The sequence below is a fragment of the Pan troglodytes genome, chromosome 16, assembly GCF_028858775.2.
Source record: "Pan troglodytes isolate AG18354 chromosome 16, NHGRI_mPanTro3-v2.0_pri, whole genome shotgun sequence".
Taxonomy (NCBI): Eukaryota; Metazoa; Chordata; class Mammalia; order Primates; family Hominidae; genus Pan; species Pan troglodytes.
In genome coordinates, this window is record NC_072414.2 from 7,232,227 (window position 1) to 7,251,824 (window position 19,598).

Genomic DNA, 19,598 nt, shown 5'->3' on the forward strand with positions numbered 1-19,598 from the left:
CCTGTTGCATTGTGTGCGTTTCACTGAATCGTTTGTGACCGCAGCAGATGTGGTGCTCTGTACGGAGAACCATGTCCCAGGGCTCTCTCTCTTTACCTTTTCTTCACTTCCTGTTTTATGCTCAGTGTTCTAGCCTGGAAGCTGTTCTTTTTTTTTTCTTTCAGTTTTCTTCATTTATTTATTTTTATTCCATGAATTTAAGATCCTAGAACTTTCATGTAAACGTGCTCTTTGAGCTTCTTAACTGGTCTTTCTTATGAGCAGAAGGCGATGTCTTGTGCTAAAGTCTTGGTGTCAATTCAGTGATTTAATTACCACGGCTTTAGTTTAGTTTCCTTTTAAATCCCAAGTATTTGTTCACTTCTATCTAGCTATTTGCTTTTATTTTTGATCAACTGTGAAGAAAAGAAGTTAATCCGTTTTTACTAGAATAAATATCTTTTCTCCTTTAGCCAAATGTTGTCTGCCATCCTGTTGTTGCTTCAGCTGTGGGACAGCGGGGCACAGGAGACTGACAATGAGCGTTCCGCCCAGGGCACCAGCGCCCCACTTTTGCCCTTGCTGCAAAGGTTCCAGAGCATCATTTGCAGGAAGGATGCACCCCACTCCGAGGGCGACATGCACGTGAGTGTCATGATGGAACTTTGTGTTTAGGTGGCACTCGAGTCTAGTTACTTTTAAAGCAAGACTAGCATGCATGTCAACGGCAGTGTTTTTCTCTGGCGTGTGTGTGTTTGGTGGTAATAGCAGCGAGTCAGATGAGACAGGTGTGGGTGGTCACTTGTTTGTGGAGAAGACTCGGATCAGTGAGCACTGACTTCCTTGTCAGCACACAACCAAGCTTGAAACATTCACTTTTAAATAAATACCAGAAAAGAACAACGAAAATAGCGGCCTGCTTTGTTGGTCCTTCCTATGTACTGGGCTCTGTGCAGGGCGCGTCACCTGAGCTGTCACTCTGTTTGGTACCAGCTCCCGCCTTAACAGGTGTGGACAACAAGCTGAGGGAGGAGCAGGCGTGCGGGGCCCTGGGCCTAAACCTCCAGGACTGCTGGTCTTTACATGTCAAGTACAAGTTGGATTTTGCCAGTCTTTTTGGGAAAGTCTTAGGCATTCCAATATCGTGCTTTGGTTTAATTTTTCTATTATTGGCAGTCTTTTTTTTTTCCTTAGATGGAGTCTTGCTCTGTCGCCCAGGCTGGAGTGCAGTGGCGTGATCTCGGCTCACTGCAAGCTGGGCCTCCTGGGTTCACGCCATTGTCCTGCCTCAGCCTCCCGAGTAGCTGGGACTACAGGCGCCCACCACCAAGCCCAGCTAATATATTTGTATTTTTAGTAAAGATGGGGTTTCACCATGTTACCCAGGATGGTCTCGATCTCTCGACCTTGTGATCCGCCTGCGCCTGCCTGGCCCTCCCAAAGTGCTGGGATTACAGGCGTGAGCCACCATGCCCAGCCTATTATTTGGCAGTCTTTAAACTAATGATAATAGGGCTCTTCTGCCTTTAGAAGAATTAGAACTATGATTTAATTTGCAAATGAAAGTAGCTGTTCTCCAGAGTGGGCAACGTTTAGATTAAAATAAAGGTTTTGGTTTTAGATTTCAAGGCCAGCTTGAGATGCTGTGCTGGGTTCCCACAGAGGTGGTTCTGCCTTTCTCCAGGGGTCCTAGGCCTGTAGGGCGGTTTGGTCATGTTAGTAATCTGTGTGGATCCATCTTACCTGTGGTATCATAAATGTATACATGCGCAGTCAATGTTGTGTATGCGTGTACAGCAAATTTAGACATTTACACAGTCAGTTTATATGCTGCATAAATATATAGATGTATAGTATAACTGTATCATCGACATTGTCATTTGATGGGTCAAATGAGTCAATACCAAAATATAAAGAGTGACGTAAAGGCTAACTGTGTTACTTTAATTTTTCCCACCATTTCCGAATGTTTGTTTACTTTTCCTTTCTAGCTTTTGTCTGGCCCTCTGAGCCCCAATGAGAGTTTCCTGAGGTACCTCACCCTTCCACAAGACAACGAGCTTGCCATTGATCTGCGACAAACGGCGGTTGTTGTCATGGCCCATTTAGACCGTCTGGCTACGCCCTGTATGCCTCCACTGTGTAGCTCTCCGACGTCTCATAAGGTGTGTGCAAGAACCGTGTTCTCCATGTGTTTTGTAGCTAGTACCACCTGTAGGTTCTCATCCTGGGCCCGTGTGGAGACTTGCTTTTTCTGTTATTGGTAGGGGGAGCTGGCCTGTGGTTTTTAAACACGTTTGCAGTTGAAGGTGTTATCCGTGTTGAGAGTGAGTGATGAGCAAGCTGAGGCGCACAGGCCTGGCGACCCAACCTGGGGGCCCGGGTTCCAGGTTCAGGTGGCACAGCCCCAGAGGGCTCCCCTTTATCCACAGCCCCAGGCCCTCCCACCTTCTGCAGGGGGTTCCACAGCCTTCTTCATACTCTGAACGCGGACTGTCTTAGTATGTAATGCTGGTGATAGTAGTGACAGTATAATTATATGTTATATATTATATATTATATATCTATATTACATGTCTGTCTGTCTGTCTATCTATCTGCCTGCCTGCCTATCTATCTATCTATCTATCTATCTATCTATCTATAAATAAAAAGAGTGGGTTCTCCAGCCTGGCCAACTTGAAGAAACCCTGTCTCAACTTAAAAATACAAAAATTAGCTGGGTGTGGTGGCACATGCCTGTAATCCCAGCTACTCGGGAGGCTGAGGCAGGAGAATCACTTGAACCCGGGAGGCGGAGGTTGCAGTGAGCCAAGATCGCGCCATTGCACTGCAGCCTGGGCAACAAGCATGAAACCCCATCTCAACAAACAACAACAACAAAAACAAACACAAATAGTGCTGCAAGGCCTGACCTGGAACACGTGTCCTCCCATGTGTGCACGTGTGTGTGCCCGTGCACATGCACAGGTGGGGAGGCACCTAGTGTGGGCTGGTTGTCACCAGATTGCTCCCGTACAAGTTGATTTCTCTCACCACCAACATGGATGCTGGTCTCCCAGCCTTGTGTGTGGGCTTTTGGGATTTTGCCTGCTAAAGCACAAAATGGTGACCCTGATATAGTTTGAGCATTTAAAAATATATTAGTATTTAAGGGCCATTTATAGTACTTTTTAATGGGCTCTGTTAAAATGAAATGCAATGGAAATGGAAAAATAACCTGTTCAGTTGCTTCATCTTACCTGTTAAATGAGGTAATACAGGATGGTATGAGCTATTTTGATGTTTTGAATCAGCATATTTTCTCTTTATTTGCTTTGTTTTTATTTTGTAGTAGCTCAGTGTTACTCCCAGCCTTTTTTTATTGTTGTTGTTGTTAAAGGAAATGTTTACTTTCTTATCTTACAGGGATCATTGCAAGAGGTCATAGGTTGGGGGTTAATAGGATGGAAATACTATGCCAATGTGATTGGTCCAATCCAGTGCGAAGGCCTGGCCAACCTGGGAGTCACACAGATTGCCTGTGCAGAGAAGCGCTTCCTGATTCTGTCACGCAATGGCCGCGTGTACACACAGGCCTATAATAGTGACACGCTGGTGAGTGTTCTGGGCACTGTGCCTGCAGTGTTCCCTTGCGGGGCAGGGTCTGTCCTACAGATGCACAAGCTCTGGTGTTTCTTTAAGGCGTTTGATTTCTGAAGATTGACAAGCTTCTGTTTATTGTATATTATGTTTAATGATCTCAGTTGTAATATTGTCAAGATTTGGGTTGTGAAGATTAGGAAGTCCTTACAGTGAAACTCATTGCTAATCGTGAGATTCCCGTTTGTAAACTCATTTCCACGTGTAAACTCATTTGACGTTGGGGCCAGACAGGTGACAGGTGAGGGAGTTGGGCCTCGTGGGGATAGTGGCAAATTGGGACGTGGCATGTTTTCATTAAAGCGAGGTGTTCCTCCCTGTCGGCTGCGTGTCTCTGTGGCATGGGGCTAGCCTGCCCTGCCCCTGCATCGGCTCTGGTCTTGCTGCAGAGCACTTGGAGGCTGCCCGCTGTTCTGTTGGTGCTGGGTGGGAAGGGCTGGAGAGCCGGCCCCGTAGTTCCCAGAGACTTATGCCCCACTTGGAGTTACAGCAGGCTTCGCTTGGGGATACATGATAACGGAGAGCTGAGCTGGTTTCATTTTCCTTGGACTGATGACTACTTTTCTTCGTATTTTTCCTTCTTTAGGCCCCACAGCTGGTCCAAGGCCTTGCCTCCAGAAACATTGTAAAAATTGCTGCCCATTCTGATGGTCACCACTACCTAGCCTTGGCTGCTACTGGAGAGGTGTACTCCTGGGGCTGTGGGGACGGCGGACGGCTGGGCCATGGGGACACTGTGTATGTATCGCTCATTCCTGTAGGGGACACACTCTCCTTTTATGTTGCCATATCCTAAACAGGATGGAGCGCAGAAGTGTGTCCAGGTGTTTTCCAACTGCCCTGACATGTAGCGCTGGGGTGGAGCAGGACACTACGATATGCCTCCTCCTTGGTGATGGCTTAGGAGCTCTGCTCATGTGTGGAGGGCAACAGGAATTGGCCTTTCTGTTCTTCTTCACCCCGTGCAGCCTTGGCCAGCCTTCTATCTACTCAAACTGCATCCCCACTGTGGAGTTTGCCAAAACAAATCCCACACCACTGTTCCTTCATTCACAAACAGTTCACCCTGTCTCTCATAGATAAGGTTGTCACCCTTTTCTTGAACCATATATTATTTTTACAGGAACAAAAGTCAGCAGTTTCTTCCTAATATTATCCTACTCAGTGGAACCTTTTATTGTGAAAGAACAAATGAAACAGAAAGTTGTTATAAATGCCAGGTTGTAAAAATTGGGAGGTCTGCCAGCCCCATGGAGTGATGGGAACCCTCTTGTACTTTGCTGTTGTGCATGGAACTTTGGCATTAGGTTTAAATGAGGGATGTATGTGCACACCAACCCAGCAAGCCCATTTCTTGTGGGCTGGAGCCCTGAGCAGGGAGAGGGCAGTGCAGAGCTTGAAATGAGTGAAGTCATGACTGCACTTGTGTCCCTTGAGAGGAGCCTGGGGGGCATGGCCCATGCACACCACAGGGTGGAGTTGAGGGCATCATTGCCGACAGCATCCGCTGGGAAGATCCCAAACTGGGAGAAAAGCAGAGTAATGCGTATCGTGTGGTACATGTATGCCAAGCTCAGAACAGCCCAACCCTGACAGTGTTGTAAGGGATTCAGACAAATGTAAGACGAGTGAAAAAGAAAAGATTGATCTCCATGGAATTTATAGCTGTTACTCTCAACACTGGATTGTAAAGGCTGGGATTGACATGGGGTACACGGGACTTGAAAGGCATCGAGGTACAGGACAGGGTGGTATGTCTGCTTACTTCCTTTATGGTATTTATAACTGACTTTCTATAAAATATTTCATAGTAAAACAATTCTCAGTGGAGAGTAAGTGCTGGGATGAGTAACTTACGCCTTATTCTAGGACTTCAAGGAAGGAAGAGAGATGAGTGCAGATGGCAGAAGCTGGAGATAACCTTTTGGGGAAATTGAAACTTAAGCTGAATAAGGGAGAGTTTGTACTGGAGTAGAGTCATTGGGCTGTCCCTGTGAGCACCTGTGCCACTGTGTGTATTTTGCAAACTAGTAGGTCACAAAGTGAGTAAAGGAGAGGCCTGGCTTCTGTAGATTTTCAAGAAAATGTCATCCATCATAGGAACATATTCTGGATCCTAAGAATAGGGTATTTTGCTAACTTTGCAATTTCTTCAACTAGTAAGACTTCTCTACCCTAATCCCCACTGCCTCATACTTTTCATTTGTAAAGTATAGATTGCAGAGTGCTGGCTTCATTCCATCCACATTCATTTAACAAATACATATAAATGTCGGTCAGCTTTATGAGGCTTCCATACAACCAGATGACTGAGTTTCAGATGTAGAGTTGGATGGGTTTTGACAAGTGCACGCAGTTGGGTCACCACCATCAAGACATGGGGCGCTCCCATCGCTTCCAGGGCCCTCTTTGTACCCTTTGAGTTGATGCCCCCTTCCTACCTCCAGTTCCTGACAACCTCTGATCTGCACTCTGTTGTTATTATTTTGTCTTTTCCATAATTTAATATAACAAAGCCATACAGTGTATGGTATTTTGTTTCTGGCATCTTTGACTTAGCAGATGTCTTGAGATCCAGCCATGTTGGGTTGGGTGTATGGGTAATTCATTCCTTCTGTTGCAGATGGACCATGGTTTTGGGACATTGTGAATAGAGCTGCAGTGGACTTTACAAGTCTCTTTTTTTTTGAGATGGAGTTTTGTTCTTGTTACCCAAGGTGGAGTGCAATGGGGCGATCTCACCTCACTGCAACCTCCTCCTCCCAGGTTCAAGCGATTCTCCTGCCTCAGCCTCCCAAGTAGCTGGGATTACAGACACCCTCCACTATGCCCACCTAATTTTGTATTTTTAGTAGAGACGGGATTTCACCATGTTAGCCAGGCTGGTCTCGAACTCGTGACCTCAGGTGATCTGCCCACCTCGGCCTCTCAAAGTGGTGGGATTACAGGTGTGAGCCACCGTGCCTAGCCTATTGTACAATTCTTTAACAAACACTATTTTTATATTTCTACTGGGTACCATGTTTGGCATCGGGTTCCAACTGAACAAAAAGTCATGGAGGTGTTAGGTGTTGGAATTCTCTCTTCCTTCTTTCACAAGGTACCTGGAAGGTGAAACTGGCCTGATGCTATGCTGGTCTAAATTTGGATAGTGAATTTCCTTTGTTAACATTAATAAGAAATAACACCAAGAAGAAGGGCATTCATGTTTGTTCCCTTTCTCCCCAAGGCCTTTGGAGGAGCCTAAGGTGATCTCCGCCTTCTCTGGAAAGCAGGCCGGGAAGCATGTGGTGCACATCGCTTGCGGGAGCACTTACAGTGCGGCCATCACTGCCGAGGGGGAGCTGTACACCTGGGGCCGCGGGAACTACGGCCGGCTGGGCCATGGTACGTCTGCTCTGCATGAGTGGGAGCGTGCAGCAGGAGGTGGCCTCTTACAGGACTTAGTAACCGCCGTCCTATCTGTTTGAAGGCTCCAGTGAGGACGAGGCCATTCCGATGCTGGTAGCCGGGCTTAAAGGACTGAAGGTCATCGATGTGGCGTGTGGGAGTGGGGATGCTCAAACCCTGGCTGTCACTGAGAACGGTACGTAGAGCTCTCGCCACCCTGAACAGGCCCACGAGGACACGCATGGCAGCTTCCCTGGAGGAAGTGAGATGAGTACAGTGGGCCTCACGAGGCCACCCACCCTGTCGCCCAGTGGGTGTGGGGCTCAGTGGCGTTGGGGAAGAGGCCCGGGTGGTTACTGGGCTTGTTTGCCTGAGGCCTCTCAGCTGGTTAGCAGCTGCCGCCGTTCCTGTGTGGGCATTTTATTTTTTAAGAATGAGAGTTGAAATGGAATGATTGACACTCTGAATTGTCTCTGGTTAGTATTATTACATTTCTTAACGTTCGGCCACTCTTGATTCCCTGTGGTAATTCCTGCTAAGTCTTTCTGTGTTCTGTAGTCTGATGCTACGGTATCTGCTTGCTTTGAATTTTGGTTTTATGTTTGTGTTCCTAAGGGAGATCATCCTTTTTTCAAGGGTACCTGATGAGGTTTGATGGTTAAAGTCATGTTAATATTTTAGAAATGACTCGTCTTTCAGTATTGTGGTGGTCTGTCCTTGGCATCTTGTGTGTCTCTGGCGTTGTGGAGTCTTTCCGTTATAATCAGCAGGGGTACCTGTCAGCTTGCTTTCTCTCCTGCAGAAGTTGAATGGCAGATTGGTAATTGAGTGACTTTTGGGCATTTCTTAGGTGAAAGATGAAAAATCATTTTAGATACTTCCCTGTATGTCGGTCCTGCTGCCATTGACGGGACAGACCTTGTCAGAGCCGTGTTGTTTCTGCTTTTGTGAGTCCTAGAGCAAAGATGGCCTCATCTGAAAGGCTCCTGCTGTCAAGGAGCTTTCAGTTTGACATCTCGTCATTTTAAAATATCTATTATTGAGTGAGTTGCAGACCTTAAAATATTTCCCGGTTAAAAGTTTTGTAAGGTCTAAGCTGTGTTAGGAGATTAGCCTTGCATTCTTTATGTGTAGTTGCTACTTTAGTTAAAGTTTGCGATGATATGTTCAGTAAACTGCCTTGAATAGGGCTGCAGACATTGTCTTCCTCACACTGGTGTTTCTTTGGTGCAGATCTTGTAGGGAAGTGTCCCTGCTGTGCTGCTATATATTTTCTGAGGCGACTGTTACAGTAGAAGTATCCTACCCTGCAGTCTGGCCTCGGGGGACAGTGGGAAATAGCCATGTGGGCTATGTGAACAGCGTAATTTTCAGCACAGCATATGGAAATGCATGCTCCGATCTCTGTGTTCAGGTCTGCTGTGCCGCTTTCATTGACCACGTAATAGTGTGTCATCTCCAGTTTCCATTTTGCTTGGGGTTGGCCTGTTTTTGCAGGTAGAGTTGTATTGGCATGCAGGCATGCCACTCATTTACGTACTGTCTGTGGCTGCTTTCCTGTGACAGTGGCACAGCTGGGTAGTTGGGACAGAAAGCCCACAGAGGCTAAAAATATTTACCATCTGATCGTTGAGGAAAATATTTGCCTATCTTTAGTTATTATAAAATAGAGTGTGGGAACTTGTGGAGCAATCTGATATCTTCTCTGGTTTCTTTTTCCTGATCTTTTACAGTTTTCACCTTTACGTAATTTCACTTTTTTTTTTTTTTTTTGTAAGACAAAGTTTTGCTCTGTCACCCAGGCTGGTGTGCAGTGGTGCAATCTCGGCTCGCCGCAAACTCCACCTCCCGGGGTCAAGCAATTCTCATGCCTCAGCTGGATTATAGATATTCACCACCATGCCTGGCTAATTTCTGTATTTTTAGTACAGACAGGGTTTCGCCATGTTGCCCAGGCTGGTCTCGAACTCCTGGGCTCAAGTGATCCGCCCGCCTTGGCCTCCCAAAGTTCTGGGATTACAGGTGTGAGCTACCATGCCCAGCCTAACAATTTTGTTTTTTAGCAATTCACTTTCATTAAGTTTTTGCAAAGTTTTCAGCTTAGTTTTCACCATAAAAATAAAAATATTTACTTTTGCAATTGCATTTTATCCCTTTATGTAATATTTAATCAACTTACATAATTATGCTGATATATGCAGTTGGGAACACATACAGTGGTACAGTTGACCACCGGTCAGCATGGTGGCAACAGAAGCAGGCAGGCAAACGGGAGGGTGGTCCGCAAGCATCTGCAATGTGCCAGGCCCCAGTTACTGTGTGTTATGGAGGCAGTGGGCCTTTGGTTCTGTGAAGCAGTTAACATTGAGCCCAGGCTAGTAAGAGTCAGGACTTTGTTTTTCATGGAATGAAAACAAGAAGAAAACTCAGCTTTCCCTTTCTTTATTGCTTCTATGTCAACCTCAAGTGTCACCTAGATTTCGTTTGCTCAGTAGCCACCTTTGTAGTGTTAACTATGTACCTGAGTGGTCTAGATTAGTGTGCGTTTTTCATTATATTATTTGCAGTCATTTAAAATTTTTCGTTAAAATGCAGAGTTGTTGTTATTTAAATGCATTTGTATTTTTTAGGGCAAGTGTGGTCTTGGGGAGATGGTGACTATGGGAAATTGGGCAGAGGTGGTAGTGATGGCTGCAAAACCCCAAAGCTGATTGAAAAGCTTCAAGACTTGGATGTGGTCAAAGTCCGCTGTGGAAGTCAGTTTTCCATTGCTTTGACGAAAGATGGCCAAGTTTATTCATGGGGAAAAGGTGACAACCAGAGACTTGGACATGGAACAGAGGAACATGTTCGTTATCCAAAACTCTTAGAAGGCTTGCAAGGTGAGTGCAAATGTAAACTTTTAAAACCCTTCAGGACAGTTTCTTTAGTAATGTTTTAAAGTTAGCAGGTTTTATGTTCTTAACCTAACATTCCATGAGTTTGCAGGTTTTATGTTCTTAACCTGACATTCCATGAATGGACTGTCATTAGAAACTTTTACTGCCTGCTTGGTATAGGTATTGATACTAATTGGAAAGTGGGTGTCTATTACAAAATGACTGAAATGTAATTTAAACCCGTTGAGTTTTACAAACACTGCCACTTTCTGTGGCAGGCACCCATTAATCACTCAGCAGGCTGGACTCAGTAAGGGTTCCCTCTGTGTGGTGAGGTCACCTGTACTTGTACTGCAGGCACACTGAGACCATGAGTGTGCGTTGTGCTGTGGAGCCACATTGGGAGGTGGGATTGGGTCCACTTGGGACGCCCTCATGTGAACTCATCCTTGGTGGGTGATTCCTGCTTGCTCAGTTGCAAAGGTGTCCAGCATGCATTGTAGTTGGAGGCAAGAGATGGAAGCCAAGGTATGTAGATAAGAGTGCCGGCGCCTTCAGTGTGGGCTGCCGGTGCAGGCAGAGAGGATGGGAGTCTCTGCAAGAAGACCCTGAGATTCTTCTGTGGTGTTCTTACTAGGGATGTTATGCTGCAGGAAGTTGGGGTGGGGGCCATCAAAACTATGATGTTGAAGGGATCTTTCTAAGGTAAAACAGGACTTTTCCGTACCACCTGGCCTAGTGGTTGGGAGATAGTCTTCATCCTAATCGAGAACTGTTGAAGGGCAGACAAGTTGATAAGAAAGTAGGAAGAAGGGAAAAGGCAGTGTGAGAGGTACATCAGATGGACTCTTTAGGATTCTCTTCTCTCAGGGGTGGGCAGCCTTTTTCTTAAAGGACCAGATTGTATTTGAAGTAGGTAGACCTGGCAGTGTTCCAACACCAGTGTCTTCACAGAAGCAGGCCTTGGGCTGCGTTGTGTGTGGGGGCTGTAGTTCGTTGGGTCCTGGTACTACATACATTCTTTGTGTGTTTGGTTCTTTACCAAGTGGGTTTGGAAGTGGGACTTTTAAGTGAGACTTGCCAGTTCCTTTCTCCATTAGTTTTATTTTAAAGCAGGTTAATATCTTGATGACTGAGAGTTTTGTGCGCCCATATGGTATTTATTGTTTTCTAAGCTTCTGAGATAAGTTGCAGAGTAAGAAGTTTACTCTGTGTCATTGAATGGTATTTGAATTTCATTTGCCTTCTTGTTTATATTCCCCTCCATTAGTATAGGAAAGCTACGACAATCATTAGTATAGAAATCGTTTACTTTGAGAGTATTTAAATTACTGTTGAGAAACACCTTTTTTTGTTGCTGATGTTAACTTATGGTAAGTTCCTAGGATAGAATTTTTCCCCTTACTGAAGTGTGGTTTTTCAGCTGAATTATTTTATATACTGACATTTCTGCGAAACACCCTTTGTGTTGGCCATGTTAGATTTACCAGGAAGGAAAAATAGAATATTTTGCTAAGTGTTTAAATAGAAACAATGTTTTAAATATCAGTTATATCTAACTGAGAGAACAATAGATTTCTTCTTAGGAAACCTTCCTCACTGAAGAGTGTGCTATGCGTTGTTAAATCTCGGATGGGAGAATATGATCTAATAGTTAATTAAAAGCACCTTGTTTCTTTCTGACTGAAAATCTGAATGAGGAGGAGAAAAAAGAACAGATCCTTTTTGTATCCTAGTATTATGATCTTTGTAGACTGTGGGTCCTAACGAATTGTAGCTGACAAAATACAGCAGTTTTAATAACACACCCAAAGCAAATGAATTGTGCTTAATATTAAAGCAAAGCAGATTATCCTCAAGAAGTTAATGTTAAAAGCTGTCTGACCTGAATGGCCTAGGAAATATCTTTCTTGCAGCGGAAGTCATAGGCTTGAAGCTGCATCTGCATCCCTCTTCCCTTGTAGGGAAGAAGGTGATTGATGTGGCTGCAGGCTCCACCCACTGCCTGGCTCTGACTGAGGACAGCGAGGTCCACAGCTGGGGGAGCAACGACCAGTGCCAGCACTTTGACACCTTGCGCGTGACCAAGCCAGAACCTGCAGCATTGCCAGGACTGGACACCAAACACATAGTGGGAATTGCCTGTGGGCCTGCCCAGGTACTGAATATAGAGCTTGATTTGGTATTTTGGAGGATTTTGGTTTCCAGTTGTTCATTACCAGTATGTAGAAAATACCACTGAGTTTTGTTTGTTGTTCTTGTGTCCTGCAGTTGTGCTAAACTCATTTATTATGAGCTTCACTGTAGTTTCCTTGGGTTTTCTTCATGGACAATTAAATGCTATCTGTATAGAGGGGCAGTTTCATTTCTTCCTTTCCAGTCTGCTTGCCTTTTATGTCTTTTCCCGGCCTGATTGCCCTGGCCAGGACTTGCAGTGTGAAGCTGAATAGGAGAGGTGACAGTGGGCGCCCTGCCTTGCTCCTGACTGTAGGGGAAGGCAGTTCAGTCTTTCACCATCAACTGTGATGTTAGCTGTGGGTATTTATGTAGATGCCTTATTATCAGATTAAGGGAGTGTCTTTAATTCCCCGTTTTAGAAGCTTCTAAAAAATCCTGACTGGATGTTAAAATTTGTTAAATGCTTTTAATCTTCTCAAATGAAATGGTCATGCAGTTTTCCTTCTTTAGTGTATTAGTATGGTGTATTACATGATGCTTTTTACTTTTCTTTTTCTTAAACATTTTTTTTTTTTTCTTTTTTGGAGATACGGTTTCACTATGTTGCCCAGGCTGGTCTCGAACTCCTGAGCTCTAGTGATCTGCCTGCCTTGGCCTCCCAAAGTGCTGGGATTACAGGTGTGAGGCACTGCACCAGCCTGATTTTTAAATACTGATCAAGCCTTGTGTTACTTGGATAGGCATCACTTGGCCACAATTTACTACTCTTTTTTTTTTTTTTTTTTTTTTGCCAGATGGAGTCTCACTCCGTCACCCAGACTGGAGTGCATTGGTGCAATCTCAGCTCTCTGCAACCTGTGCCTCCTGGGTTCACGCAATTCTCCTGCGTCAGCCTCCTGAGTAGCTGGGATTATAGGTGTGCACTACCATGCCTGGCTAATTTTTGTATTTTTTTTTTTTTCTTTTTAGTGGAGATGGGGTTTCACCATGTTGGCCAGCCTGGTCTCCAACTCCTGACCTCAAGTGATCCATCCTCCTTGGCATCCCAAAGTGCTGGGATTACAGGTGTGAGCCACTGTGCCTGGCCCTATTATGTTTCTGTATTGCAAAATTTGACTTGCTAACAGGTTGTTGAGGATTTTTCTGTTGATGCTCATTAGGGATGTTGGTTTGTGGTTTTCTTTCTTTGTGTTATACTATCTTGTCTGACTTTCTATCAGGGGAAAGCTGACCTTATACAAAATATTGGCATGTGTTCTGTCCTTTTTCATTTTCTATAAGGGATTGTGTAGAATTAGTGTTATTTCTTCTTTAAATGTTTTTGAATCCCATCTGAGTCTGGAGATTGCTTTCTAAAAGATTTTACGCCAGACACAGTGGCTCACGCCTGTAATCCCAGCACGTTGGGAGGCCGAGATGGGTGGATCATCTGAGGTCAGGAGTTTGAGACCAGCCTGGCTAACATGGTGAAACCCGTTTCTACTAAAAATACAAAAATTTCGTCGAGCTTGGTGATGTGCGCCTATAATCCCAGCTACTCAGGAGGCTAAGGCAGGAGAATCGCTTGAATCTGGGAGGCAGAAATTGCAGTGAGCCGGGATGGCGCCATTGCACTCCAGCTTGGGCAACAAGAGCAAAACTCCGTCTCAAAAAAACAAAAACAAACAAAAAAAAGATTTTGCAACTTCAATTTCTTTAACAGATATAGAAGTATTCAGGTGACCTGTTTGTTTCTAGGAGGATTTTCCTGATTTTTGGCCCTCAGATGTGCTTTACTTCATCTACGTTGTCTGATTTTTACGTGTCAAGTTTTCCTTAGTATTCTCTTGCTGTCTGAAGTCTGTGGGGCCTGCAGTGATGTCCCTTCATTCATTCTTGATTCTGATAATTTGTATCTTTTCTGGCTTTTTCTTTGTCAGTTTTGCTAGAGTTTTTCAATTTTGTTGATCTTTTCAAAGAATGATCTTTTAGTTTCATTAATTTTTCCCTTTTGTTTTGCTTTCAATCTCATTGATTTCTGCTTTTGTCTTGTCATTTGTCCCTTTGGCTTGTTTTGCGTTCACTTTGTTCTTTTTCTAGTTTCTTAAGGCGGAAACTTAGATTGCTGATTTAGACCTATCTTTTTTTGTAATAGATAATGATTTGATGCTATAAATTTTCCTGTTTAGCAGTGCTTTAATTAAACCTACAAATTTTGGTGCATTTTCATTTATGTTCAAAATGTTTTATAATTTCTCTTGAGAATTGTTTTTTTGACCCATGGATGATGATGATTATTATTATTTTGAGATGGAGTTTTGGTCTTATTGCCCAGGCCGGAGTGCAATGACATGATCTCAGCTCACGGCAACCTCTGTCTCCCGGGTTCAAGCAATTCTCCTGCCTCAGCCTCCTGATTAGCTGGGACTACCGGCACGCACCAGCATGCTCGGCTAATTTTTTTGTATTTTCAGTAGAGATGGGGTTTCTCCATGTTGGCCAGGTTGTCTTGAAATCCTGACCTCAGGTGATCCCCGCCGCCTTGGCCTCCCAAAGTGTTCGGATTACAGGCGTGAGCCACTGCGCCCGGCCTGACCCATGGATTATTAAGTATGTTGTTTAATTTTGAAGTGTTTGTAGATTGTTCTGTTCATGATTTCTAGTTTAATACCATTGTGATTGGAGAACAAACTGTATATGATTTCATTTCTTTTAAATTTGTTAAGATTTGTTTTATGTCTCAGGATATGTTCTCTCTTAGTGAACATTCTGTATGTGCTTAAAAAGTATATGTATGGCCAGGTGCGGTGGCTCACGCTTGTAATTCCAGCACTTTGGGAGGCTGAGGCGGGCAGATCATGAGGTCAGGTGATGGAGACCATCCTGACTAACACCATGAAACCCTGTCTCTACTGAAAATACAAAAAAAAAATTAGCCAGGCTTGGTGGCGGGCACCTGTAGTCCCAGCTACTTGGGAGGCTGAGGCTCCAGTCTGGGTGACAGAGTGAGACTCTGTCTCAAAAAAAAAAAAGTATATGTATTTTGTTGTTGTTGGGTGAAATGTTCTATAAATTAGATCCAGTTTATTCATAGTGTTCCACCGTTCTCTTAGATCCTTGCCGATTACTTGTTATTTCACTGTGAAAGGTTGTGTGTGTGTCATATGCATCTAACAATTCGTTGTCTAGTTAGAGTTGCTATTATACCACTTCAAGTGGATGGAGATCCTCACTGCCATCCATTAATGTCATTAATCGTTTTGAGAGTGAAAAGATTGTTAAAAATGCTTTTACTTTTTTAGGTATGGCCAAATGAGATGGGGCCAGTGAAATGGGTGGGAAAATCAGAAGCTGATAGTGTGTGAGCTAGACACCCATGAATGCCTTTGGACTGGGCAGTTCGAGGGATGATAGGTAATAGTATAAGGCAGCTCCATCACACACGCTGGTGACTCCTGTGGAACAGACCAGCAGCTGCATTTGGAGATTCATTTTAGATTGTTGCGTTTCCTCTTAGAGCTTTGCTTGGTCATCGTGTTCTGAGTGGTCCATTGGCCTCCGTGTCCCTTTTGTGGTGGACATCTGCTCAGTGACTTTTGAGCAGCTGGATCTCCTGCTGCGGCAGGTGAGTGAGGGGATGGATGGTTCCGCGGACTGGCCCCCGCCCCAGGAAAAAGAGTGTGTGGCCGTGGCAACGCTGAATCTTCTACGACTTCAGGTATTCATGATTTCCCTTCTTCTTCCTCCTTTTGTAAGTGTCTTAGGGATTTGTAAGAAGGTTTATGTATTTTGAAGGGCATGGGTTTTAGCCTGTTCGGTGAAATATTTTAAAGTAAGATTGTAATGCACTAATAATGGACGCGAGGCTTAAAAAACATGATCTGGGCTGGGCGCGGTGGCTCACGCCTGTAATCCCAGCACTTTTGGGAGGCCTGGGCAGGTGGATCACGAGGTCAGGAGATCGAGACCATCCTGCCTAACATGGTGAAACCCCGTCTCTACTAAAAATACAAAAAATTAGCCAGTCGTGGTGGCAGCTGCCTGTAGTTCCAGCTACTCGGGAGGCTGAGTCAGGAAAATGGCATGAACTGGGGAGGCAGAGCTTGCAGTGAGCCGAGATTGCACCTGTGGCAGCTTTTTTGGTTGAGTTGGAGCTGTTATTTCTGTGTTTGGTGCAGATTGTTGGCGCGGGGTGGGGGTTGCTGTTGCTAGTTGTTTAGCTCTTCTGCTGATCTTGAGCTTTCCATAAACATGTTCATAGTGGGGTTAAAAAGATTCCTCTAGCAAACACCTCAACTATTGTGGGTAAGAGTTTTTTTAGTCCAGTTTTTAAAAATACATAAACTGAGAAATTGTCTATTTAAATAATACTTGAAATTGACTTTTATTCAGTGTTTAATAAGACTTTGAAATTCACTCATTTTTAGGGGTTCTAAGTGAAAATTGTTTTTCTCCTTTCAGTTGCATGCTGCCATTAGTCACCAGGTTGACCCGGAATTCCTTGGTTTAGGTCTGGGCAGCATCCTCCTGAACAGCCTGAAGCAGACGGTGGTGACCCTGGCCAGCAGTGCGGGTGTGCTGAGCACCGTGCAGTCGGCCGCCCAGGCCGTGCTGCAGAGTGGCTGGTCCGTGCTGCTGCCCACCGCGGAGGAGCGGGCCCGGGCACTCTCTGCTCTCCTGCCCTGCGCAGGTGGGCCTGGGGAAGGAACAGGAGAGGGCATGGGTCAGGGTGTTGGGAGGGAATGGCGTTTCACTCAAATTGGCACACACTTTCTATTTCAGTTTCAGGCAATGAAGTGAACATAAGTCCAGGTCGTCGATTCATGATTGATCTTCTGGTGGGCAGCTTGATGGCTGATGGAGGGTTAGAGTCAGCCTTACACGCAGCCATTACTGCAGAGATCCAGGTATGGCCTTGGAGGCACACGTGACCTGATGGTGCACTGAGATCAGAAATACCACACTCACACACGTGAAGAATAACTGAAAACAGTAAAACTCTAAACTTTTATCATATCCAAGTATTTTTTAAATTAAAATTCTTTTATGTGCCAATTTACAAAATTATTGAGCTATGATTTAATTGTGATAAAATACTGCATGTTGTCTGTTTCAGTGAAGTTAACAGGTAACCTGTTCCTCATGTAGACCATTCCCGTCACCCGGAAAGATCCCTGTGCTCCTTGGCACTTGCAGCCAGGATACTCCCCTGCCCTGAGATTAGATTCATTTTTCCTGCTCTGAGTGTTGCAGCAATATAACTGTATAGTATGCACTCTTTCCTGCTTTGCCTTGGAGAATGATTTTCAGATTCACTCACTGTTGTGTGTATTGTGACTTCGTTTTTATTATTGGGAAGTATTCCAGTTTATAGGTGTAGTACTGTTTGTTCATTCTCCTATTGAAGGACGTTTAATTGCTTTTTGTTTTTGTTTTCTTTTTTTTTGAGACAGCGTCTTGCTCTGTCACCCAGGCTGGATGCATGACCTGATGTTGGCTCACTGCAGCCTTGTCCTCCTAGGCTCAAATGATCCTGCCACCTCAGCCTCCTGTTTTGCAGGGACCACAGACATGTCACCATGCCCGGCTAGTTTTTTGATTTTTTTGTAGAGACAAGGTGTTACTATGTTGCACAGGCTGGTCTCGAACTCCTGGGCTCCAGTGATCCCCCCACCTTGGCCTCCCAAAGTGTTGGGATTACAAGCGTGAGCGACCACGCCCAGGCTTTCTGGTTTTTGGCCGTGTAGAGCTGCCACGGTTGTGCTGTGTACAAGTACTTTAGTGAACATATGTTCTCCTTTTGGGTAAACTCTTAGAGTGGAATTTGTTAGGTCCTGGGGCAGGTGCGTGTTCATAGTTTCCCCAAGTGGCTTTGCCATTTACATTTGAACAAGTGTGTGTGAGAATTCAGCTTCTTCTTGTCCTTACAAGGCAGCTGGATGTTGCTTGTGTGGGGCAGATCACATTGGGTTTTGTGAGAGCCAGTAGCAGGGTTAAGGATTTTAGGGACTTCACAGAAGGAGGCTGGAGAGCATCAGCAGAGGCAGCCTGGACCTTGATTCTGTAAAAAGAAGACACTTTGAAACTGCACAACTGAGTTAGGGTTTCCAACAAGGCAGGTGGGGGCCTGTGGGTAGGTGTGTGCATTAGCCACAGAGGCTGGGATAGCTTGGCACTGGGGTCAGGGCTCAGCCAGCCTGTGTGTCTTCACACCTGGTAATGAGATGACTTGTAAACAATTTCTGTTTATGAATTACAGGATATTGAAGCCAAAAAAGAAGCACAGAAGGAAAAAGAAATTGATGAACAGGAAGCGAATGCCTCAACATTTCATAGAAGCAGGACTCCACTGGATAAAGACCTTATTAATACGGGGATCTGTGAGTCTTCTGGCAAACAGTGTTTGCCTCTGGTTCAGCTCATACAACAGCTTCTTAGGTAAATCGTAGTAGCTGTATTGTATTGTATGTTATTTATTTACTTTTTTGTGTGTGTGTGACAGAGTTTGCTCTTGTTGCCCAGGCCGGAGTGCTATGGTGCAATCTTGGCTCACTGCAAGCTCCGCCTCCCAGGTTCAAGTGATTCTCTTGCCTCAGCCTCTCGCACAGCTGGGATTACAGGTGTGTGCCACCACACCCAATTAATCTTGTAGTTTTAGTAGAGACGGGGTTTCTTCATGGTGGTCAGGCTTGTCTTGAACTCCTGACCTCAGGTGATCCACCCGCCTTGGCCTCCCAAAGTGTTGGGATTACAGGCATCACCCACCACTCCCGGTCTATTTATGTACTTATTATTTTTTTTTAATATTTATTTTTTCAGACGGAATCTCGCTCTATTGCCCAGGCTGGAGTGCAGTGTCATGATCTTGGCTCACTGCAACCTCTGCCTCCTGGGTTCTAGCAATTCTCCTGCCTCAGCCTCCCAAGTAGCTGGGACTACAGGCGTCCGCAACCACACCTGGCTGGTTTTTGTATTTTTAGTAGAGACGGGGTTTCAAAATATTGGTCAGGCTGGTCTCAAACTCCTGACCTCAGGTGATCTACCCGCCTTGGCCTCTGAAAGTGTTGGGATTTCAGGCGTAAGCCACTGTTCCCGGCCTGTATTGTATTTTAGTAGGTGATTATTGGTTTTCATATTAAGATAGTGAAATCTAGCACAAGGATCTCAAAAATTTGTTTGGTGGTTGAAGGAATATTCTGAAAATTACCTAGTATAGATGTTAGGATAAAGAGCAGACCCTTTTCAATATAGGTGAGAGGAGAAGTTGGAGGGTATGATGATACTCTAAAGTTTTTCACTGAAGAGAAATTGGGGTGTGCAGTAAACATGTAAAAAGATTCTTACTAATAAGCAGGTGGATGCAAATGAAAATCATCATGGAAAGGTTATTTTTAAAACTGGTTCTATCATTGCCTCACTTTACATATTACAGAGTTGTACATACTACTTTGTAAGGTAACTTTTCTTTTCAAAACTAAAGTCAATGTGAAAAAATGGTGAGCATTATTTTGGAAGGCCAGACTAGGAGGAGGTGGGAAGAAGAAGTCAGAG

At 44.7% G+C, this 19,598-nt stretch overlaps 1 protein-coding gene across 13 annotated transcripts in view; it reads left to right on the forward strand.

Moving 5' to 3' along the window:
- HERC2 (HECT and RLD domain containing E3 ubiquitin protein ligase 2) overlaps positions 1–19,598 on the forward strand; it is a 209,997-nt gene that overhangs the window by 48,081 nt on the left and 142,318 nt on the right. For 8 of the 13 annotated variants that reach the window (XR_010151567.1, XM_054667265.2, XM_063794445.1 and 5 more), the window contains 12 exons: positions 453–624; positions 1,971–2,144; positions 3,388–3,576; positions 4,208–4,359; positions 6,851–7,008; positions 7,094–7,207; positions 9,642–9,893; positions 11,807–12,048; positions 15,565–15,765; positions 16,509–16,737; positions 16,830–16,954; positions 18,307–18,485. Coding sequence is in view for 12 of the 13 variants with exons in the window: in XM_054667265.2 (XP_054523240.1) it covers positions 453–624; positions 1,971–2,144; positions 3,388–3,576; positions 4,208–4,359; positions 6,851–7,008; positions 7,094–7,207; positions 9,642–9,893; positions 11,807–12,048; positions 15,565–15,765; positions 16,509–16,737; positions 16,830–16,954; positions 18,307–18,485 (2,187 nt within the window). In the remaining variant the exon portion in view is untranslated. The remainder of the gene's footprint in view (positions 1–452; positions 625–1,970; positions 2,145–3,387; positions 3,577–4,207; positions 4,360–6,850; positions 7,009–7,093; positions 7,208–9,641; positions 9,894–11,806; positions 12,049–15,564; positions 15,766–16,508; positions 16,738–16,829; positions 16,955–18,306; positions 18,486–19,598) is intronic. The other 5 variants (XM_024349055.3, XM_063794444.1, XM_024349061.3 and 2 more) reach the window with 1 other exon arrangement.